Consider the following 22681-nt stretch of genomic DNA (forward strand, 5'->3'; position numbering starts at 1 on the left):
CTGAATTTTGATGACCTTCTCAAGATCACCCAAACCTTCTACACATTTAACCCCATGCTCCTTCTGACCAACCCTCTGGATCTGTATCCCTGCCCCCTGCACATCTAGTTTAAACCCCCCCGAGCAGCACTGGCAAACACTCCTGCAAGAATGTTAGTACCCCTCCGGTTCAGATGTAGACCGTCCCTTCGAAACAGATCCCAATGTCCCTGGAACAAAGACCAATTATCCAAAAACCTGAACCCTTCCTTCCTGCACCATGCTCTCAGCCTCATATTGATGTGCATAATCATTCTATTCTTCGCCTCACTCGCACGTGGCACAGGTAGCAATCCCGAGATTGTCACCCTGGAGGTCCTGCCTTTCAGCTTCACTCCTAACTCCCTGAACTCTCTAAGCAGGACCCCCTCACTCACCTTACCTACATCGTTGGTCCCTACATGGACCACTACATCTGGGTTCATGCCCTCGTTCTCAAGAATACTCTGACGAGTCTCCAGTGTCTTTGCCTCTACCACCTTATCAGGCATCCACCACATTCCACTTGAACCTTCAATGCATGCTCTCATTTCAACCCTGGGGAACAGATGCTCTCTGTCCACTCTGTCGATGCCTCTCATCAGACCCTAAGACACAGCAGCAGAATGAGGCCATTTGGCCCATCGAGTCTGCTCTGCCATTCAATCATAGCTGATGCTTTTCTCTCTTGCACAACCCCACTGCCCGGCCTTCTCCCCATAATCTTTGATGCCACATCCAATCAAGCTCTGCCTTAGATAGACCATCGACCTGGCCTCCACAGCAGCCTGTGGTAATAAATTCCACAAATTCAATACCCTCTGGCTCAAGAAATTTCTACACATCTCTGTTTTAAATGGACACCCTTCTATCCTGATGCTGTCCCCTCTTGTCCTAGACTCTCCCACCACGGGAAAAATCTTTTCCACATCTGCTCTGTCTAGGCCTTTCCACATTCAAAAGGTTTCAATGTGAACCCCCCCCCCCATCCTTCTGAATTCCAGCGAGTACAGACCCCCGGCCATCAAACATTCCTTGTCTGAGAACCCTCAACTTCCTGGAATCATCCTCCTCTGAACCCTCTCCAATGCCAGCACATCTTTTCTAAGATGAGGAGCCCAAACCTGTCACAATCCTCAAGGTGAGGCCTCACCAGTGCCTTTTAAAGCCTCAGCATCACATCCCAGTCCAGTTGCAGGTTGATGCCCTACCCTCATCAATCCCTGTCAGGTTGGTAAAGCACAACCTGACCTGCACAAGGCATGCTGGCTCTCCCTAATTAGGCCAGGTTCAAATATCCCATCCCAAAAGAATTTTCTCCAGCAATTTCCCTACAACTGACATGAGATTCACCAGTCTATAGTTCCCAGGATTTTCCCTTGTTCCCTTCTTAAACGGAGGTATAACATTCACTACTCGTCAGTCCTCTGGGACCTCGCTTGTGGCTGGAGAGGACATGAGATACTGATCAAGGGCCCAACAATCTAGTCTCTTGCCTCCTTCAATAGCCTGGAATAAATCTCATCAGATCCTGGGGGCTTATCCACCTTAATGCTCATTAGGAGGCCCAACACTTCCTCCTCCTTGACCTCTAAATGCCTAAATGTATTTATACACTCAGTATTGATCTCCCGTTCCTCCATATCCTCTTCCTCGGTAAATATTGAAGCAAGATACTCATTAAGTACCTCACTCACATTCCCCGCATCCAAGCACGATGTCAATGTTTAGGATTCCTTTTTATGTTTCTCTCCTTGCTTCTAGTTGCTGCTTTGTGCACCCCTCTGATCCTTCGGCATGCAGCTCATCTCTCACCAGAGCCGATGACCTGACATCTGTCCTCTGCTAATTCTTTCTGCTCAGCTTTACTCTCTCATGGACGCTTCAAAATGCTGGGCTGATGCTTCTATGCCATCTCCGGTCATACAGGATCCCTGATTTTCCATTTCCTGCTGCCACACAGGAACTGGTTCCAAGATCTCCACAAGAGAGGCCTCCCATGGGTTGTATCTCCAGAAGCCTTAGATTGGGTTTATCCGGACCAGTGCTGTGTTCGCCCTGTTTGGACCGCTTATGTCTATTTCAATCCTTACGTAACCATGACAAAAACAAAAGTACGTTCGAGCCACACTCACATGGTAAAATAGTGACGTATCGGTTCTTGCTTGAGTTCTGCGGTTCTTTGGCAATAGTGCAGGCATGTAGCGGGTAATTAGACAAATTCTGTAAACAGGGAGAACACAAGTCAGTGTACGTACACAGACGGATGTTGCTGCCTCTTGTGTCTCTGTGTAATCCACACTGAGATTGCCAACTGGGATTGTGAAGGAGGAGGAGGATGTAGAGAGACGGGAAAGCAGCACCATGGGCCTTGGCAGATGGAAGTGTAATGTAAGAAACTGCAAAGATAATCTGGTGCACAACAGAATATTTCTTCAATATCAAGAAAGTGGATAATGCTGGTGTCGAAGGACTGAGAATCTAAGACAGGTTGTCCATGTGAACGTCCTTGGCAGAAGGATGAGTGAGAAATCTGAGGCGTTTTGTATGAATATCATGAGCAAGACAGCAGTTAAGGACAGGATAGACACTAAAGGCAGAATTCATGACCGGAGCCACAACTAGCATCTAAAGTCCATAATGAGAACTTGATGTTCAGCAAGGAGCAGAGTAGATGCTGCTCAGATTTTTTTATTCTATGTTAATACCAAGATGTCAGGTGTCTTGCAAAACGTTAGGGTGAATTTGCCCAAGACCGGATGGAATATAGACTCACGAACATTCAGGGCTTTTGTGAAGGCTGCTGAGGGAGCAGGGGTGTGTATGAGTGGGTGCGGATTTTCAGGGTGTGTGAGGATGGGTACGGGGTATCAGGGTGTGTGGGGTTAGGTACGGGGTATCAGGGTGTGCGAGGATGGGCTCAGGGTATCAGGGTGTGTGAGGATGGGTACGGGGTATCAGGGTGTGTGAGGATGGGTACGGGGTATCAGGGTCGGGGATGGGTACGGGGTATCAAGGTGTGTGAGGATTGGTATGGGGTATCGGTGTGTGGGAATGGGTACGGGGTATCAGGGTGTGTGGGGATGGGTAAGGGGTATCAGGGTGTATGGGGATGGGTACGGGGTATCAGGGTCGGGGATGGGTACGGGGTATCAAGGTGTGTGAGGATGGGTACGGGGTATCAGGGTGTGTGGGGATGGGTAAGGGGTATCAGGGTGCATGGGGATGGGTAAGGGGTATCAGGGTCGGGGATGGGTACGGGGTATCAAGGTGTATGGGGATGGGTAAGGGGTATCAGGGTGTATGGGGATGGGTAAGGGGTATCAGGGTCGGGGATGGGTACGGGGTATCAAGGTGTGTGAGGATTGGTATGGGGTATCGGTGTGTGGGAATGGGTACGGGGTATCAGAGTGTGTGGGAATGGGTACGGGGTATCAGGGTGTGCGAGGATGGGCTCAGGGTATCAGGGTGTGCAAGGATGGGTACGGGGTATCAGGGTATGCGAGAATGAGTACGGGGTATCAGTATGTGTGGGGTTTGGTACGGGGTATCAGGGTTGGGGATATGGACGGGGTATCAGGGTGAGTGGGAATGGGTACAGGGTATCAGGGTGTGTGGGAATGGGTACAGGGTATCAGGGTGTGTGGGAATGGGTACGGGGTATCAGGGATGCTAAGGACAGGTGCTGTAATTAACTGGTGGAGAATACAAAGTGCTCACGTGGGCCCTGGGGCAAAGGTGGGTAGTTGGGTGGGACAGCAGGGTCTGGGTGGGTATGTGTGTTGAGGAGCAGGGTCTGGGTGGGTATGTGTGTTGGGGAGCAGGGTCTGGGTGGGTAGATGGGACGGGGAGCAGGATCTGGGTGGGTAGTTGATTGGGGGATCAGGTCTGGGTGGGAATCAGGGTCTGGGTGGGTAGTTGGGTGGGGGATCAGGGTCTGGGTGGGTAGTTGGGTGGGGGATCAGGGTCTGGGTGGGTAGTTGATTGCGGGATCAGGTCTGGGTGGGATCAGGGTCTGGGTGGGGGAGCAGGGTCTGGGTGGGTAGTTGGGTGGGGGAGCAGGGTCTGGGTGGGTAGTTGGGTGGGGGATCGGAGTCTGGGTGGGTAGTTGGGTGGGGGATCAGAGTCTGGGTGGGTAGTTGGGTGGGGGATCAGAGTCTGGGTGGGTAGTTGGGTGGGGGATCAGAGTCTGGGTGGGTAGTTGGGTGGGGGATCAGGGTCTGGGTGGGTAGTTGGGTGGGGGATCAGGGTCTGGGTGGGTAGTTGGGTGGGGGATCAGGGTCTGGGTGGGTAGTTGGGTGGGGGATCGGAGTCTGGGTGGGTAGTTGGGTGGGGGATCAGGGTCTGGGTGGGTATGTGTGTTGGGGAGCAGGGTCTGGGTGGGTAGTTGGGTGGGGGATCAGAGTCTGGGTGGGTAGTCGGGTCAAGGAGCAGGGTCTGGGTGGGGGAGCAGGGTCTGGGTGGGTAGTTGGGTGGGGGAGCAGGGTCTGGGTGGGTAGTTGGGTGGGGGATCAGAGTCTGGGTGGGTAGTCGGGTCAAGGAGCAGGGTCTGGGTGGGGGAGCAGGGTCTGGGTGGGTAGTTGGGTGGGGGAGCAGAGTCTGGGTGGGTAGTCGGGTGGGGGATCAGAGTCTGGGTGGGTAGTTGGGTGGGGGATCAGAGTCTGGGTGGGTAGTTGGGTGGGGGAGCAGGGTCTGGGTGGGTAGTTGGCAGTGGGATCAGGGTCTGGGTGGGTAGTTGGCTGTGGGATCAAGGTTTGGGTGGGTAGTTGGGTGGGGGATCAGAGTCTGGGTGGGTTGTTAGGTCAAGGAGCAGGGTCTGGGTGGGGGAGCAGGGTCTGGGTGGGTAGTTGGGTGGGGGATCAGAGTCTGGGTGGGTAGTTGGGTGGGGGAGCAGGGTCTGGGTGGGTAGTTGGGTGGGGGATCAGGGTCTGGGTGGGGGAGCAGGGTCTGGGTGGGTAGTTGGCAGTGGGATCAGGGTCTGGGTGGGTAGTTGGGTGGGGGATCAGGGTGTGGGTGGGTAGTTGGGTGGGGGATCAGGGTCTGGGTGGGTAGTTGGGTGGGGGAGCAGGGTCTGGGTGGGTAGTTGGGTGGGGGAGCAGGGTCTGGGTGGGTAGTTGGCTGTGGGATCAAGGTTAGGGTGGGTAGTTGGGTGGGGGAACAGAGTCTGGGTGGGTAGTTGGGTCAAAGAGCAGGGTCTGGGTGGGGGAGCAGGGTCTGGGTGGGTAGTTGGGTGGGGGATCAGAGTCTGGGTGGGTAGTAGGGTGGGGGAGCAGGGTCTGGGTGGGTAGTTGGGTGGGGGAGCAGGGTCTGGGTGGGTAGTTGGGTGGGGGAGCAGGGTCTGGGAGGGTAGTTGGCAGTGGGGGATCAGAGACTGGGTGGGTAGTTGGGTGGGGGATCAGGGTCTGGGTGGGTAGTTGGGTGGGGGAGCAGGGTCTGGGTGGGTAGTTGGGTGGGGGAGCAGGGTCTGGGTGGGTAGTGGGGTGTGGGAGCAGGGTCTGGGTGGGTAGTTGGGTGGGGGATCAGGGTCTGGGTGGGTAGTTGGGTGGGGGAGCAGGGTCTGGGTGGGTAGTTGGGTGGGGGAGCAGGGTCTGGGTGGGTAGTTGGGTGGGGGAGCAGGGTCTGGATGGGTAGTTGGGTGGGGGATCAGGCTTTGGGTGGGTAGTTGGGTGGGGGATCAGTCTGGGTGGGTAGTTGGGTGGGGGATCAGAGTCTGGGTGGGTAGTTGGGTGGGGGATCAGTGTCTGGGTGGGTAGTTGGGTCAAGGAGCAGGGTCTGGGAGGGTAGTTGGGTGGGGGATCAGAGTCTCGGTGGGTAGTTGGGTCAAGGAGCAGGGTCTGGGTGGGTAGTTGGGTGGGGGATCAGTGGGTCGGTAGTTGGGTGGGGGAGCAGGGTCTGGGTGGGTAGTTGGGTGGGGGATCAGGGTTTGGGTGGGTAGTTGGGTGGGGGATCAGAGTCTGGGTGGGTAGTTGGGTGGGGGATCAGGGTCTGGGTGGGTAGTTGGGTCAAGGAGCAGGGTCTGGGTGGGTAGTTGGGTGGGGATCAGGGTCTGGATGGGTAGTTGGGTGGGGGATCAGGGTCTGGATGTGTAGTTGGGTGGGGGATCAGGGTCTGGGTGGGTAGTTGGGTGGGGGAGCAGGGTCTGTTTGGGTAGTTGGGTGGGGGATCGGAGTCTGGGTGGGTAGTTGGGTGGGGGATCAGGGTCTGGGTGGGTAGTTGGGTGGGGGAGCAGGGTCTGGGTGGGTAGTTGGGTGGGGGATCAGGGTCTGGGTGGGTAGTTGGGTGGGGGATCAGGGTCTGGGTGGGTAGTTGGGTGGGGGATCAGGGTCTGGGTGGGTAGTTGGGTGGGGGATCAGGGTCTGGGTGGGTAGTTGGGTGGGGGATCAGGGTCTGGGTGGGTAGTTGGGTGGGGGAGCAGGGTCTGGGTGGGTAGTTGGGTGGGGGAGCAGGGTCTGGGTGGGTAGTTGGGTGGGGGAGCAGGGTCTGGGTGGGTAGTTGGGTGGGGGAGCAGGGACTGGGTGGGTAGTTGGGTGGGGGATCAGAGTCTGGGTGGGTAGTTGGGTGGGGGATCAGAGTCTGGGTGGGTAGTTGGGTGGGGGAGCAGGGTCTGGGTGGGTAGTTGGGTGAGGGATCAGTGGGTCGGTAGTTGGGTGGGGGAGCAGGGTCTGGGTGGGTAGTTGGGTGGGGGATCAGGGTTTGGGTGGGTAGTTGGGTGGGGGATCAGAGTCTGGGTGGGTAGTTGGGTGGGGGATCAGGGTCTGGGTGGGTAGTTGGGTGGGGGAGCAGGGTCTGGGTGGGTAGTTGGGTGGGGGATCAGGGTCTGGGTGGGTAGTTGGGTGGGGGATCAGGGTCTGGGTGGGTAGTTGGGTGGGGGATCAGGGTCTGGGTGGGTAGTTGGGTGGGGGAGCAGGGTCTGGGTGGGTAGTTGGGTGGGGGATCAGGGTCTGGGTGGGAAGTTGGGTGGGGGATCAGGGTCTGGGTGGGTAGTTGGGTGGGGGAGCAGGGTCTGGGTGGGTAGTTGGGTGGGGGATCGGAGTCTGGGTGGGTAGTTGGGTGGGGGATCAGGGTCTGGGTGGGTAGTTGGGTGGGGGAGCAGGGTCTGGGTGGGTAGTTGGGTGGGGGATCAGGGTCTGGGTGGGTAGTTGGGTGGGGGATCAGGGTCTGGGTGGGTAGTTGGGTGGGGGAGTAGGGTCTGGGTGGGTAGTTGGGTGGGGGAGCAGGGTCTGGGTGGGTAGTTGGGTCAAGGAGCAGGGTCTGGGTGGGGGAGCAGGGTCTGGGTGGGTAGTTGGGTGGGGGAGCAGGGTCTGGGTGGGTAGTTGGGTGGGGGAGCAGGGTCTGGGTGGGTAGTTGGGTGGGGGAGCAGGGACTGGGTGGGTAGTTGGGTGGGGGATCAGAGTCTGGGTGGGTAGTTGGGTGGGGGATCAGAGTCTGGGTGGGTAGTTGGGTGGGGGAGCAGGGTCTGGGTGGGGGAGCAGGGTTTGGGTGGGTAGTTGGGTGGGGGAGCAGGGTCTGGGTGGGTAGTTGGGTGGGGGATCAGGGACTGGGTGGGTAGTTGGGTGGGGGATCAGGGTCTGGATGGGTAGTTGGGTGGGGGAGCAGGGTCTGGGTGGGTAGTTGGGTGGGGGATCAGGGTCTGGATGTGTAGTTGGGTGGGGGAGCAGGGTCTGGGTGGGTAGTTGGGTGGGGGATCAGGGTCTGGATGGGTAGTTGGGTGGGGGATCAGGGTTTGGGTGGGTAGTAGGGTCTGGATTGGTATTTGGGTCAAGGAGCAGGGTCTGGGTGGGGGAGCAGGGTCTGGGTGGGTAGTTGGGTGGGGGAGCAGGGTCTGGGTGGGTAGTTGGGTGGGGGATCAGGGTTTGGGTGGGTAGTAGGGTCTGGATGGGTATTTGGGTCAAGGAGCAGGGTCTGGGTGGGGGAGCAGGGTTTTGGTGGGTAGTGGGGTGGGGGAGCAGGGTCTGGGTGGGTAGTTGGGTGGGGGATCAGGGTTTGTGTGGGTAGTAGGGTCTGGATGGGTATTTGGGTCAAGGAGCAGGGTCTGGGTGGGGGAGCAGGGTTTTGGTGGGTAGTGGGGTGGGGGAGCAGGGTCTGGGTGGGTAGTTGGGTGGGGGAGCAGGGTCTGGGTGGGTAGTTGGGTCAAGGAGCAGGGTCTGGGTGGGGGAGCAGGGTCTGGGTGGGTAGTTGGGTGGGGGAGCAGGGTCTGGGTGGGTAGTCGGGTGGGGGATCAGAGTCTGGGTGGGTAGTTGGGTGGGGGATCAGAGTCTGGGTGGGTAGTTGGGTGGGGGAGCAGGGTCTGGGTGGGTAGTTGGCAGTGGGATCAGGGTCTGGGTGGGTAGTTGGCTGTGAGATCAAGGTTTGGGTGGGTAGTTGGGTGGGGGATCAGAGTCTGGGTGGGTTGTTAGGTCAAGGAGCAGGGTCTGGGTGGGGGAGCAGGGTCTGGATGGGTAGTTGGGTGGGGGATCAGAGTCTGGGTGGGTAGTTGGGTGGGGGAGCAGGGTCTGGGTGGGTAGTTGGCAGTGGGATCAGGGTCTGGGTGGGTAGTTGGGTGGGGGATCAGGGTGTGGGTGGGTAGTTGGGTGGGGGATCAGAGACTGGGTGGGTAGTTGGGTGGGGGATCAGGGTCTGGGTGGGTAGTTGGGTGGGGGAGCAGGGTCTGGGTGGGTAGTTGGGTGGGGGAGCAGGGTCTGGGTGGGTAGTGGGGTGTGGGAGCAGGGTCTGGGTGGGTAGTTGGGTGGGGGATCAGGGTCTGGGTGGGTAGTTGGGTGGGGGAGCAGGGTCTGGGTGGGTAGTTGGGTGGGGGAGCAGGGTCTGGGTGGGTAGTTGGGTGGGGGAGCAGGGACTGGGTGGGTAGTTGGGTGGGGGATCAGAGTCTGGGTGGGTAGTTGGGTGGGGGATCAGTCTGGGTGGGTAGTTGGGTGGGGGAGCAGGGTCTGGGTGGGTAGTTGGGTGGGGGAGCAGGGTCTGTTTGGGTAGTTGGGTGGGGGATCGGAGTCTGGGTGGGTAGTTGGGTGGGGGATCAGGGTCTGGGTGGGTAGTTGGGTGGGGGATCAGGGTCTGGGTGGGTAGTTGGGTGGGGGAGCAGGGTCTGGGTGGGTAGTTGGGTGGGGGAGCAGGGTCTGGGTGGGTAGTTGGGTCAAGGAGCAGGGTCTGGGTGGGGGAGCAGGGTCTGGGTAGGTAGTTGGGTGGGGGAGCAGGGTCTGGGTGGGTAGTTGGGTGGGGGAGCAGGGACTGGGTGGGTAGTTGGGTGGGGGATCAGAGTCTGGGTGGGTAGTTGGGTGGGGCATCAGTCTGGGTGGGTAGTTGGGTGGGGGAGCAGGGTCTGGGTGGGTAGTTGGGTGGGGGATCAGTGGGTCTGTAGTTGGGTGGGGGAGCAGGGTCTGGGTGGGTAGTTGGGTGGGGGATCAGGGTTTGGGTGGGTAGTTGGGTGGGGGATCAGAGTCTGGGTGGGTAGTTGGGTGGGGGATCAGGGTCTGGGTGGGTAGTTGGGTCAAGGAGCAGGGTCTGGGTGGGTAGTTGGGTGGGGGATCAGAGTCTGGGTGGGTAGTTGGGTGGGGGATCAGGGTCTGGGTGGGTAGTTGGGTGGGGGAGCAGGGTCTGGGTGGGTAGTTGGGTGGGGGATCAGGGTCTGGGTGGGTAGTTGGGTGGGGGATCAGGGTCTGGGTGGGTAGTTGGGTCAAGGAGCAGGGTCTGGGTGGGTAGTTGGGTGGGGGATCAGAGTCTGGGTGGGTAGTTGGGTGGGGGATCAGGGTCTGGGTGGGTAGTTGGGTGGGGGAGCAGGGTCTGGGTGGGTAGTTGGGTGGGGGAGCAGGGTCTGGGTGGGTAGTTGGGTGGGGGATCAGGGTCTGGGTGGGTAGTTGGGTGGGGGATCAGGGTCTGGGTGGGTAGTTGGGTGGGGGAGCAGGGTCTGGGTGGGTAGTTGGGTGGGGGATCGGAGTCTGGGTGGGTAGTTGGGTGGGGGATCAGGGTCTGGGTGGGTAGTTGGGTGGGGGAGCAGGGTCTGGGTGGGTAGTTGGGTGGGGGATCAGGGTCTGGGTGGGTAGTTGGGTGGGGGAGCAGGGTCTGGGTGGGTAGTTGGGTGGGGGAGCAGGGTCTGGGTGGGTAGTTGGGTCAAGGAGCAGGGTCTGGGTGGGGGAGCAGGGTCTGGGTGGGTAGTTGGGTGGGGGAGCAGGGTCTGGGTGGGTAGTTGGGTGGGGGAGCAGGGTCTGGGTGGGTAGTTGGGTGGGGGAGCAGGGACTGGGTGGGTAGTTGGGTGGGGGATCAGAGTCTGGGTGGGTAGTTGGGTGGGGGATCAGAGTCTGGGTGGGTAGTTGGGTGGGGGAGCAGGGTCTGGGTGGGGGAGCAGGGTTTGGGTGGGTAGTTGGGTGGGGGAGCAGGGTCTGGGTGGGTAGTTGGGTGGGGGATCAGGGACTGGGTGGGTAGTTGGGTGGGGGATCAGGGTCTGGATGGGTAGTTGGGTGGGGGAGCAGGGTCTGGGTGGGTAGTTGGGTGGGGGATCAGGGTCTGGATGTGTAGTTGGGTGGGGGAGCAGGGTCTGGGTGGGTAGTTGGGTGGGGGATCAGGGTCTGGATGGGTAGTTGGGTGGGGGATCAGGGTTTGGGTGGGTAGTAGGGTCTGGATGGGTATTTGGGTCAAGGAGCAGGGTCTGGGTGGGGGAGCAGGGTCTGGGTGGGTAGTTGGGTGGGGGAGCAGGGTCTGGGTGGGTAGTTGGGTGGGGGATCAGGGTTTGGGTGGGTAGTAGGGTCTGGATGGGTATTTGGGTCAAGGAGCAGGGTCTGGGTGGGGGAGCAGGGTTTTGGTGGGTAGTGGGGTGGGGGAGCAGGGTCTGGGTGGGTAGTTGGGTGGGGGATCAGGGTTTGTGTGGGTAGTAGGGTCTGGATGGGTATTTGGGTCAAGGAGCAGGGTCTGGGTGGGGGAGCAGGGTTTTGGTGGGTAGTGGGGTGGGGGAGCAGGGTCTGGGTGGGTAGTTGGGTGGGGGAGCAGGGTCTGGGTGGGTAGTTGGGTGGGGAATCAGGGTTTGGGTGGGTAGTTGGGTGGGGGATCAGGGTCTGGGTGGGTAGTAGGGTGGGGGAGCAGGGTCTGGATGGGTAGTTGGGTCAAGGAGCAGGGTCTGGGTGGGGGAGCAGGGTCTGGGTGGGCAGTTGGGTGGGGGGGCAGGGTCTGGGTGGGTAGTTGGGTGGGGGATCAGGGTTTGGGTGGGTAGTTGGGTGGGGGATCAGGGTTTGGGTGGGTAGTAGGGTGGGGGAGCAGGGTCTGGATGGGTGGGTGGGGTATCAGGGTCTGGGTGGGTAGTTGGGTTGGGTATCAGGGTTTGGGTGGGTAGTTGGGTGGGGGATCAGGGTCTGGGTGGGTAGCTGGGTGGGGGATCAGGGTCTGGGTGGGTAGTTGGGTGGGGGAGCAGGGTTTGGGTGGGTAGTTGGGTGGGGGATCAAGGTTTGGGTGGGTAGTTGCGTGGGGGATCAGGGCCTGGGTGGGTAGTTGGGTGGGGGATCAGGGTCTGGATGGGTAGTTGGGTGGGGGATCAGGGTTTGGGTGGGTAGTTGAGTGGGGGATCAGGGTTTGGGTGGGTAGTAGGGTGGGGGATCAGGGTCTGGGTGGGTAGTTGGGTGGGGGAGCAGGGTCTGGGTGGGTAGTTGGGTGGGGGATCGGAGTCTGGGTGGGTAGTTGGGTGGGGGATCAGGGTCTGGGTGGGTAGTTGGGTGGGGGAGCAGGGTCTGGGTGGGTAGTTGGGTGGGGGATCAGGGTCTGGGTGGGTAGTTGGGTGGGGGATCAGGGTCTGGGTGGGTAGTTGGGTGGGGGAGCAGGGTCTGGGTGGGTAGTTGGGTGGGGTATCAGTGTTTGGGTGGGTAGTTGGGTGGAGGATCAGGGTTTGGGTGGGTAGTAGGGTGGAGGATCAGGGTTTGGGTGGGTAGTAGGGTGGGGGATCAGGGTCTGGGGGGGTAGTTGGGTCAAGGAGCAGGGTCTGTGTGGGTAGTTGGGTGGGGGATCAGAGTCTCGGTGGGTAGTTGGGTGGGGGATCAGTGGGTCGGTAGTTGGGTGGGGGAGCAGGGTCTGGGTGGGTAGTTGGGTGGGGGATCAGGGTTTGGGTGGGTAGTTGGGTGGGGGATCAGGGTCTGGGTGGGTAGTTGGGTGGGGGATCAGGGTCTGGGTGGGTAGTTGGGTCAAGGAGCAGGGTCTGGGTGGGTAGTTGGGTGGGGGATCAGGGTCTGGGTGGGTAGTTGGGTGGGGGATCAGAGACTGGGTGGGTAGTTGGGTGGGGGAGCAGGTTCTGGGTGGGTAGTTGGGTGGGGGATCAGAGTCTGGGTGGGTAGTTGGGTGGGGGATCAGGGTCTGGGTGGGTAGTTGGGTGGGGGAGCAGGGTCTGGGTGGGTAGTTGGGTGGGGGATCAGGGTCTGGGTGGGTAGTTGGGTGGGGGATCAGGGTCTGGGTGGGTAGTTGTGTGGGGGAGCAGGGTCTGGGTGGGTAGTTGGGTGGGGGAGCAGGGTCTGGGTGGGTAGTTGGGTGGGGGATCAGAGTCTGGGTGAGTAGTTGGGTGGGGGATCAGGGTCTGGGTGGGTAGTTGGGTGGGGGAGCAGGGTCTGGGTGGGTAGTTGGGTGGGGGATCAGGGTCTGGGTGGGTAGTTGGGTGGGGGATCAGGGTCTGGGTGGGTAGTTGGGTGGGGGATCAGAGTCTCGGTGGGTAGTTGGGTGGGGGATCAGAGTCTGGGTGGGTAGTTGGGTGGGGGAGCAGGGTCTGGGTGGGTAGTTGGGTGGGGGATCAGAGTCTGGGTGAGTAGTTGGGTGGGGGATCAGGGTCTGGGTGGGTAGTTGGGTGGGGGAGCAGGGTCTGGGTGGGTAGTTGGGTGGGGGATCAGGGTCTGGGTGGGTAGTTGGGTGGGGGATCAGGGTCTGGGTGGGTAGTTGGGTGGGGGATCAGGGTCTGGGTGGGTAGTTGGGTGGGGGAGCAGGGTCTGGGTGGGTAGTTGGGTGGGGGATCGGAGTCTGGGTGGGTAGTTGGGTGGGGGATCAGGGTCTGGGTGGGTAGTTGGGTGGGGGATCAGGGTCTGGGTGGGTAGTTGGGTGGGGGAGCAGGGTCTGGGTGGGTAGTTGGGTGGGGGAGCAGGGTCTGGATGGGTAGTTGGGTCAAGGAGCAGGGTCTGGGTGGGGGAGCAGGGTCTGGGTGGGTAGTTGGGTGGGGGAGCAGGGTCTGGGTGGGTAGTTGGGTGGGGGAGCAGGGTCTGGGTGGGTAGTTGGGTGGGGGAGCAGGGACTGGGTGGGTAGTTGGGTGGGGGATCAGAGTCTGGGTGGGTAGTTGGGTGGGGGATCAGAGTCTGGGTGGGTAGTTGGGTGGGGGAGCAGGGTCTGGGTGGGGGAGCAGGGTTTGGGTGGGTAGTTGGGTGGGGGAGCAGGGTCTGGGTGGGTAGTTGGGTGGGGGATCAGGGACTGGGTGGGTAGTTGGGTGGGGGATCAGGGTCTGGATGGGTAGTTGGGTGGGGGATCAGGGACTGGGTGGGTAGTTGGGTGGGGGATCAGGGTCTGGATGGGTAGTTGGGTGGGGGAGCAGGGTCTGGGTGGGTAGTTGGGTGGGGGATCAGGGTCTGGATGTGTAGTTGGGTGGGGGAGCAGGGTCTGGGTGGGTAGTTGGGTGGGGGATCAGGGTCTGGATGGGTAGTTGGGTGGGGGATCAGGGTTTGGGTGGGTAGTAGGGTCTGGATGGGTATTTGGGTCGAGGAGCAGGGTCTGGGTGGGGGAGCAGGGTCTGGGTGGGTAGTTGGGTGGGGGAGCAGGGTCTGGGTGGGTAGTTGGGTGGGGGATCAGGGTTTGGGTGGGTAGTAGGGTCTGGATGGGTATTTGGGTCAAGGAGCAGGGTCTGGGTGGGGGAGCAGGGTTTTGGTGGGTAGTGGGGTGGGGGAGCAGGGTCTGGGTGGGTAGTTGGGTGGGGGATCAGGGTTTGGGTGGGTAGTAGGGTCTGGATGGGTATTTGGGTCAAGGTGCAGGGTCTGGGTGGGGGAGCAGGGTTTTGGTGGGTAGTGGGGTGGGGGAGCAGGGTCTGGGTGGGTAGTTGGGTGGGGGAGCAGGGTCTGGGTGGGTAGTTGGGTGGGGAATCAGGGTTTGGGTGGGTAGTTGGGTGGGGGATCAGGGTCTGGGTGGGTAGTAGGGTGGGGGAGCAGGGTCTGGATGGGTAGTTGGGTCAAGGAGCAGGGTCTGGATGGGTAGTTGGGTCAAGGAGCAGGGTCTGGGTGGGGGAGCAGGGTCTGGGTGGTTAGTTGGGTGGGGGGGCAGGGTCTGGGTTGGTAGTTGGGTGGGGGATCAGGGTTTGGGTGGGTAGTTGGGTGGGGGATCAGGGTTTGGGTGGGTAGTAGGGTGGGGGAGCAGGGTCTGGATGGGTAGTTGGGTGGGGTATCAGGGTCTGGGTGGGTAGTTGGGTGGGGTATCAGGGTTTGGGTGGGTAGTTGGGTGGGGGATCAGGGTCTGGGTGGGTAGCTGGGTGGGGGATCAGGGTCTGGGTGGGTAGTTGGGTGGGGGAGCAGGGTTTGGGTGGGTAGTTGGGTGGGGGATCAGGGTTTGGGTGGGTAGTTGCGTGGGGGATCAGGGTCTGGGTGGGTAGTTGGGTGGGGGATCAGGGTCTGGATGGGTAGTTGGGTGGGGGATCAGGGTTTGGGTGGGTAGTAGGGTGGGGGATCAGGGTCTGGGTGGGTAGTTGGGTGGGGGAGCAGGGTCTGGGTGGGTAGTTGGGTGGGGTATCAGGGTTTGGGTGGGTAGTTGGGTGGGGGATCAGGGTCTGGGTGGGTAGCTGGGTGGGGGATCAGGGTCTGGGTGGGTAGTTGGGTGGGGGAGCAGGGTTTGGATGGGTAGTTGAGTGGGGGATCAGGGTTTGGGTGGGTAGTAGGGTGGGGGATCAGGGTCTGGGTGGGTAGTTGGGTGGGGGAGCAGGGTCTGGGGGGGTAGTTGGGTGGGGGATCAGTGTTTGGGTGGGTAGTTGGGTGGGGGATCAGGGTTTGGGTGGGTAGTAGGGTGGGGGATCAGGGTTTGGGTGGGTAGTAGGGTGGGGGATCAGGGTTTGGGTGGGTAGTTGGGTGGGGGATCAGGGTTTGGGTGGGTAGTTGGGTGGGGGAGCAGGGTCTGGGTGGGTAGTAGGGTGTGGGAGCAGGGTCTGGATGGGTAGTTGGGTGGCGGATCAGGGTCTGGGTGGGTAGTTGGGTGGGGGATCAGGGTTTGGGTGGGTAGTAGGGTGGGGGATCAGGGTTTGGGTGGGTAGTTGGGTCAAGGAGCAGGGTCTGGGTGGGGGATAGGGGTCTGGTGGGTGGCTGGATGTGGGGGAGCAACGTCTTTATGGGTAGGTGTAGAGCAGCGTCTGGGTATGTAGCTGGATGGGGCATCTGGTTTTGGGTGGTAGGTGAGGGGGGAAAGTCTTGGTTTCAGCTGGCTGGGGAAGAAGGTGTTTGACGTCATCACTCACTCTGAACTCCTTTGCTAGCTCATCAGCGTCCTGATCCTCACCACTGCTGTCTTCATCCAGCAGCCGCATCTTCGTGAGGAACTTCAGCAGGTTGGACACATTGATCTCCGATTTCACCACTGTGAGAAAGCAGACTGGTTAATGAGAGAGGGAGCAAAGGGTGGATCGGAGAAGATCAGAGACAGACAAAGAAGAAGGAAAGATGAAGGGTGAGAGGTGAGGGTGTGGGCCACCCATTGTGATGTTACTGTGACATGGTGTAGCACAGCACTGTGATGTGGTTCAGTTTATGCACTCAGCAGCTGCAGGTAGACCTTTCCATTATGCACAGCACAAAACAGGACCTTCGGCCCATCTAGTCCATGCCAAAACCATTTAAGCTGCCTACTGCCATCATCTGCACCGGGTCCATCGGCCCCCATACCTCTACCATCCATTTACCTCTCAGAACCTCTCCTAGATGCTGAAATTAAACTCCCATGCACTGCCTGTGCTGGCAGCTCATTCCACACTCTCACAACCCTCTGAGTGAGAAACTTTCCCCTCATGTTCTCCTTAAACTTCTCACCTAAGGTCAAATTTCACTCTACAATCCAGTTACAAGAAGAGCTTGAGGCACTGAGAATGTGAGCTACGTGTTGCATGTCCAGTTTGTTGGGGTATTTGGACAGGAATCTCTGGAGGAAGGATGTCCAGCTCAATATGGATGGGAGTGCTACAGCACGTGTGACAGCAAGGCTCTGACGTTGTAGAGAGATGTTCTTGGTTTTCTGTGTCGGCTGTTTAATGGCCCACTCAACGTGGGGCAATTCTCACCACTTCAGCACCATCTCTTCGTGGTGAGAATGCTCAGCTCTCTCTGGTGCGCTGCAGAATGACTCTGGACAGAAGTTGGTGCAAATCAGGGTTGCTCGGGAATGTTACAATCAGAGACCACTGCAGCACAGAAAGTGGCCATTCAGCCCATCTCATGCATGCAGAATCTGCCAATCTCCATTAATCTGCACCAGAGCCCTCCATACCCCTCTCATCCATTTACCTATCCAAGTTTCTCTGACATTTTGAAATCAAACACACATGCACCATTTCCAGTGACTTGTTCCACACTCTGAGTGAATTAGTTTCCCCTCATGCTCCCCTTAAACTTTTCACCTCTCACCTTTAACTCGTGACCTCTAGTTGGAATCCCATCCCAGAGTGGAAAAAGCCTGCTTGCATTTACCCTATCTATACCCCTCATAACTTTATATTCCATCAAATCTTCTCTCAGTCTTCTAAGTTCTTTTATAACACAGGTCTTCCAGATCCCTGTAATTTTCTTCTGTCCTCTTTCAAGCTTGTTCATATGTTTCCTGTAGCTGGGTGACAAAACTGCAATGAAGGCCTCACCAGTATATAACACAACTTCAACATAACATCCCAACTCCTGCACACAACATTGACTTATAAAGGCCAATATGCCTAGTTTTCTTTTCGACCCTATCTACCTGTGATGCTGCTTTCAAGGAATGATGGACCTGGATTCCCAGATCCCTCTGTTCTACTGCACTCCTCGGTGCCCCACTGTTCTCTGTGTAAGACGTACACTACTCTGGTTGGTCCTTGCAGATTGCAACACTCTACATTGGTCTGGATGAAGTTCCAGCTGGTCTGGATCCTGCTGCAAGATTTGATAGCCTTCCCCGCTGTCCACTACACTCCCAGTCTTGGTGTCATCTGCAAACTGGCTGATCCAGATAACCTCATTATCATCCAGACCTTTGATATAGATTGCAAACAACAACAGACACAGTGCCGATCCCTGCAGCAATCCACCAACCATGGTTTCCAGTCAGAGAGGCCACCATGAACGACCTCATCTTGAATGATGCGACCCTGATGCAAAGTGACTGAATCTTCTTGACCAACCTCCCTTGGAGGACCTTGTCAAAGGCTTTGCAAGCAGACAACATCCACTGCCTTGCCTTCATCAACTTTCCTGGTAACTTACTCAAAAAACTCTAAGATTGGTGAGGCACGATAGAGGAGGTACAAACGTCATTTCAGAATGCAGCACTTCCTGGGGCTGACAGACGACAGCCTGCGTTAGGCAGCTGTGTGTCAGTGTGAGTGGGTAGTGACAGGAGGTGTTCACAGTGAGTGTGAGTGTGGAAACCACGTGTGTCAGTGTGAGTGGGTAGTGACAGGAGGTGTTCACAGTGAGTGTGAATGTGGAAACCACGTGTGTCAGTGTGAGTGGGTAGTGACAGGAGGTGTTCACAGTGAGTGTGAATGTGGAAACCACGTGTGTCAGTGTGAGTGGGTAGTGACAGGAGGTGTTCACAGTGAGTGTGAGTGTGGAAACCACGTGTCAGTGTGAGTGGGTAGTGACAGGAGGTGTTCACAGTGAGTGTGAGTGTCGAAACCACGTGTGTCAGTGTGAGTGGGTAGTGACAGGAGGTGTTCACAGTGAGTGTGAGTGTGGAAACCACGTGTGTCAGTGTGAGTGGGTAGTGACAGGAGGTGTTCACAGTGAGTGTGAATGTGGAAACCACGTGTGTCAGTGTGAGTGGGTAGTGACAGGAGGTGTTCACAGTGAGTGTGAATGTGGAAACCACGTGTGTCAGTGTGAGTGGGTAGTGACAGGAGGTGTTCACAGTGAGTGTGAATGTGGAAACCACGTGTGTCAGTGTGAGTGGGTAGTGACAGGAGGTGTTCACAGTGAGTGTGAGTGTCAAAACCACGTGTGTCAGTGTGAGTGGGTAGTGACAGGAGGTGTTCACAGTGAGTGTGAGTGTCAAAACCACATGTGTCAGTGTGAGTGGGTAGTGACAGGAGGTGTTCACAGTGAGTGTGAGTGTGGAAACCACGTGTGTCAGTGTGAGTGGGTAGTGACAGGAGGTGTTCACAGTGAGTGTGAGTGTGGAAACCACGTGTGTCAGTGTGAGTGGGTAGTGACAGGAGGTGTTCACAGTGAGTGTGAATGTGGAAACCACGTGTGTCAGTGTGAGTGGGTAGTGACAGGAGGTGTTCACAGTGAGTGTGAATGTGGAAACCACGTGTGTCAGTGTGAGTGGGTAGTGACAGGAGGTGTTCACAGTGAGTGTGAATGTGGAAACCACGTGTGTCAGTGTGAGTGGGTAGTGACAGGAGGTGTTCACAGTGAGTGTGAGTGTCAAAACCACGTGTGTCAGTGTGAGTGGGTAGTGACAGGAGGTGTTCACAGTGAGTGTGAGTGTGGAAACCACGTGTGTCAGTGTGAGTGGGTAGTGACAGGAGGTGTTCACAGTGAGTGTGAATGTGGAAACCACGTGTGTCAGTGTGAGTGGGTAGTGACAGGAGGTGTTCACAGTGAGTGTGAATGTGGAAACCACGTGTGTCAGTGTGAGTGGGTAGTGACAGGAGGTGTTCACAGTGAGTGTGAATGTGGAAACCACGTGTGTCAGTGTGAGTGGGTAGTGACAGGAGGTGTTCACAGTGAGTGTGAGTGTCAAAACCACGTGTGTCAGTGTGAGTGGGTAGTGACAGGAGGTGTTCACAGTGAGTGTGAGTGTCAAAACCACGTGTGTCAGTGTGAGTGGGTAGTGACAGGAGGTGTTCACAGTGAGTGTGAGTGTCAAAACCACGTGTGTCAGTGTGAGTGGGTAGTGACAGGAGGTGTTCACAGTGAGTGTGAGTGTCAAAACCACGTGTGTCAGTGTGAGTGGGTAGTGACAGGAGGTGTTCACAGTGAGTGTGAGTGTCAAAACCACGTGTGTCAGTGTGAGTGGGTAGTGACAGGAGGTGTTCACAGTGAGTGTGAATGTGGAAACCACGTGTGTCAGTGTGAGTGGGTAGTGACAGGAGGTGTTCACAGCGAGTGTGAATGTGGAAACCACGTGTGTCAGTGTGAGTGGGTAGTGACAGGAGGTGTTCACAGTGAGTGTGAGTGTCGAAACCACGTGTGTCAGTGTGAGTGGGTAGTGACAGGAGGTGTTCACAGTGAGTGTGAGTGTCGAAACCACATGTGTCAGTGTGAGTTTGGGAGATCTGTCGGTGTAGGGAGAGGGCCAGGGCTTGGGGGGAGAGAGTTTGGGAGATGTGTCGGTGTAGGGAGAGGTCCAGGGCTGGGGGGAGAGAGTTTGGGAGATGTGTCGGTGTAGGGAGAGGGCCAGGGCTTGGGGGGAGAGAGTTTGGGAGATGTGACAGTGTAGGGAGAGGGCCAGGGCTTGGGGGGAGAGAGTTCAGGAGATGTGTCGGTGTAGGGAGAGGGCCAGGGCTTGGGGGGGAGAGAGTTTGGGAGATGTGTCGGTGTAGGGAGAGGGCCAGGGCTGGGGGGGAGAGAGTTTGGGAGATGTGTCGGTGTAGGGAGAGGGCCAGGGCTTGGGGGGAGAGAGTTTGGGAGATGTGTCGGTGTAGGGAGAGGGCCAGGGCTGGGGGGGGAGAGAGTTTGGGAGATGTGTCGGTGTAGGGAGAGGGCCAGGGCTGGGGGGGAGAGAGTTTGGGAGATGTGTCGGTGTAGGGAGAGGGCCAGGGCTTGGGGCGAGAGAGTTTGGGAGATGTGTCGGTGTAGGGAGAGGTCCAGGGCTGGGTGGAGAGAGTTTGGGAGATGTGTCGGTGTAGGGAGAGGGCCAGGGCTGGGGGGGAGAGAGTTTGGGAGATGTGTCGGTGTAGGGAGAGGGCCAGGGCTGGGGGGAGAGAGTTTGGGAGATGTGTCGGTGTAGGGAGAGGGCCAGGGCTTGGGGGGAGAGAGTTTGGGAGATGTGTCGGTGTAGGGAGAGGGCCAGGGCTTGGGGGGAGAGAGTTTGGGGAGATGTGTCGGTATAGGGAGAGGGCCAGGGCTTTGGGGGGGGGAGAGAGTTTGGGAAATGTGTCGGTGTAGGGAGAGGGCCAGGGCTGGGGGGAGAGAGTTTGGGAGATGTGTCGGTGTAGGGAGAGGGCCAGGGCTTGGGGGGGGGGGGGAGAGAGTTTGGGAGATGTGTCGGTGTAGGGAGAGGGCCAGGGCTTGGGGGGGGGGGAGAGAGTTTGGGAGATGTGTCGGTGTAGGGAGAGGGCCAGGGCTTGGGGGGAGAGAGTTTGGGAGATGTGTCAGTGTAGGGAGAGGGCCAGGGCTTGGGGGGAGAGAGTTTGGGAGATGTGTCGGTGTAGGGAGAGGACCAGGGCTGGGGGGGAGAGAGTTTGGGAGATGTGTCGGTGTAGGGAGAGGGCCAGGGCTTCGGGGGAGAGAGTTTGGGAGATGTGTCGGTGTAGGGAGAGGGCCAGGGCTGGGGGGGAGAGAGTTTGGGAGATGTGTCGGTGTAGGGAGAGGGCCAGGGCTTGGGGGAAGAGAGTTTGGGAGATGTGTCGGTATAGGGAGAGGGCCAGGGCTTTGGGGGGGGGGGGGAGAGAGTTTGGGAAATGTGTCGGTGTAGGGAGAGGGCCAGGGCTGGGGGGAGAGAGTTTGGGAGATGTGTCGGTGTAGGGAGAGTGCCAGGGCTTGGGGGGGGGGGGGGAGAGAGTTTGGGAGATGTGTCGGTGTAGGGAGAGGGCCAGGGCTTGGGGGGGGGGGGGGAGAGAGAGTTTGGGAGATGTGTCGGTGTAGGGAGAGGGCCAGGGCTTGGGGGGAGAGAGTTTGGGAGATGTGTTGGTGTAGGGAGAGTGCCAGGGCTTGGGGGGAGAGAGTTTGGGAGATGTGTCGGTGTAGGGAGAGGGCCAGGGCTTGGGGGGAGAGAGTTTGGGAGATGTGTCGGTGTAGGGAGAGGGCCAGGGCTTGGGGCGAGAGAGTTTGGGAGATGTGTCGGTGTAGGGAGAGGGTCAGTGCTTGGGGGGAGAGAGTTTGGGAGATGTGTCGGTGTAGGGAGAGGGCCAGGGCTTGGGGCGAGAGAGTTTGGGAGATGTGTCGGTGTAGGGAGAGAGCCAGGGCTTGGGGGGAGAGAGTTTGGGAGATGTGTCGGTGTAGGGAGAGGGCCAGGGCTTGGGGGGAGAGAGTTTGGGAGATGTGTCGGTGTAGGGAGAGGGCCAGGGCTTGGGGCGAGAGAGTTTGGGAGATGTGTCGGTGTAGGGAGAGGGCCAGGGCTTGGGGGGAGAGAGTTTGGGAGATGTGTCGGTGTAGGGAGAGGGCCAGGGCTTGGGGGGAGAGAGTTTGGGAGATGTGTCGGTGTAGGGAAAGGGCCAGGGCTTTGGGGGGGGGGGGGAGAGAGTTTGGGAGATGTGTCGGTGTAGGAAGAGGTTGTTTGTCAGGTAGAGAGGAGAGATAGGGAGAGGGGGATGTTGTGGAGGTGGTATTGTCGGGGAGTGTGGGGTTTCGTGGAGGGGGTGTGGTTGGGATGGGGTTGAGGTGAATGGGAGTGGATGATGTTGAACTCTCCGCTGACTCAGTCCTCACCTGAGCTCTTCCTTATCAAAGGTCGGACCACTTGTTCACTCCTCCGTGTGGGCTTTTTCTGTCTCCTCCTGCACAGGAAGGAGAGATGATGGTTAGGTGGAACACTCAGGAAGGTTCTGAGTCGAGGGTGTCCCTATCCCAGAGGCAGCTCTCCCTCCAGGAGTTCTCTGGAAAAACCAGCTGGAAATGGAAGCTGTGGTGTAACCGGATGTGAAGCTGGACCGGTGTGAAATCCTCGGTGACTGACCATGTCCTCTGGTTGCCAACACAGTGTCATCCCTGGTGTGGCCGCCCCCCGACCACAGTCTCTGTTGTCGGTTTGACCCCCGCACCCCCCCAAGACAGCTTCCTTCAGTCAGAGCTGCTGGTTCCTGGTACCCGCCCCACCCGTAGAGCGTTGGGGAAAAGCCCAGGAGAATGCCTACCTGTGGACCAGGAAGACCACCAGGACCAACAGCAGACTGATGACGAGGAGCACAGAAACGGTTTTGACGACATTTCCACTTGACACTGCCGGGAGCAGAATGCAAAGCAGTTGTTAGTTACATGGGGACACGGCAGTCTCACTGCCAGTTCAGGGTATCCCAGAATAGTCCTGTAAACTCTCCCTGTACATTGGGAGCCCAGCGACCAGCTGCTCGCTCCCTCACCCTTCCCCAGAAGCCCTGCTAATGGGGCAGTTGCCATTTGGGTAATCATGTTCAGCATCCCTCTCAACCGTCCCATTAAAATGGGAAATTCCAGGCTTGAATGGCCCAGCCTCATCCTCTGTTCCTGAACTTGTCCATTTCACAGAGTATGTTGGCTTTGTGTGATTGAAATGGGGTTGGGTCTCACTGATGTGTTTGAGAAATGGGTTTTGTGTGGGTCTCACTGATGTGTTTGAGAAATGGGTTTTGTGTGGGTGGCTG

At 58.4% G+C, this 22681-nt stretch overlaps 1 protein-coding gene across 1 annotated transcript in view; it reads right to left on the reverse strand.

Moving 5' to 3' along the window:
* LOC132396470 (receptor-type tyrosine-protein phosphatase T-like) overlaps nucleotides 1-22457 on the reverse strand; it is a 123269-nt gene extending 100812 nt beyond the window's left edge. The window contains exons 1-5 of the mRNA XM_059974012.1: nucleotides 22385-22457; nucleotides 22196-22280; nucleotides 21771-21838; nucleotides 15449-15567; nucleotides 2154-2241 (exon numbers count right to left, since the gene is read on the reverse strand). Of these exons, the coding sequence (XP_059829995.1) occupies nucleotides 2154-2241; nucleotides 15449-15567; nucleotides 21771-21838; nucleotides 22196-22280; nucleotides 22385-22457 (433 nt within the window). The remainder of the gene's footprint in view (nucleotides 1-2153; nucleotides 2242-15448; nucleotides 15568-21770; nucleotides 21839-22195; nucleotides 22281-22384) is intronic.
* Between the last annotated feature and the right edge of the window lie 224 nt (nucleotides 22458-22681).

This window comes from Hypanus sabinus, chromosome 7, assembly GCF_030144855.1.
Source record: "Hypanus sabinus isolate sHypSab1 chromosome 7, sHypSab1.hap1, whole genome shotgun sequence".
NCBI lineage: Eukaryota > Metazoa > Chordata > Chondrichthyes > Myliobatiformes > Dasyatidae > Hypanus > Hypanus sabinus.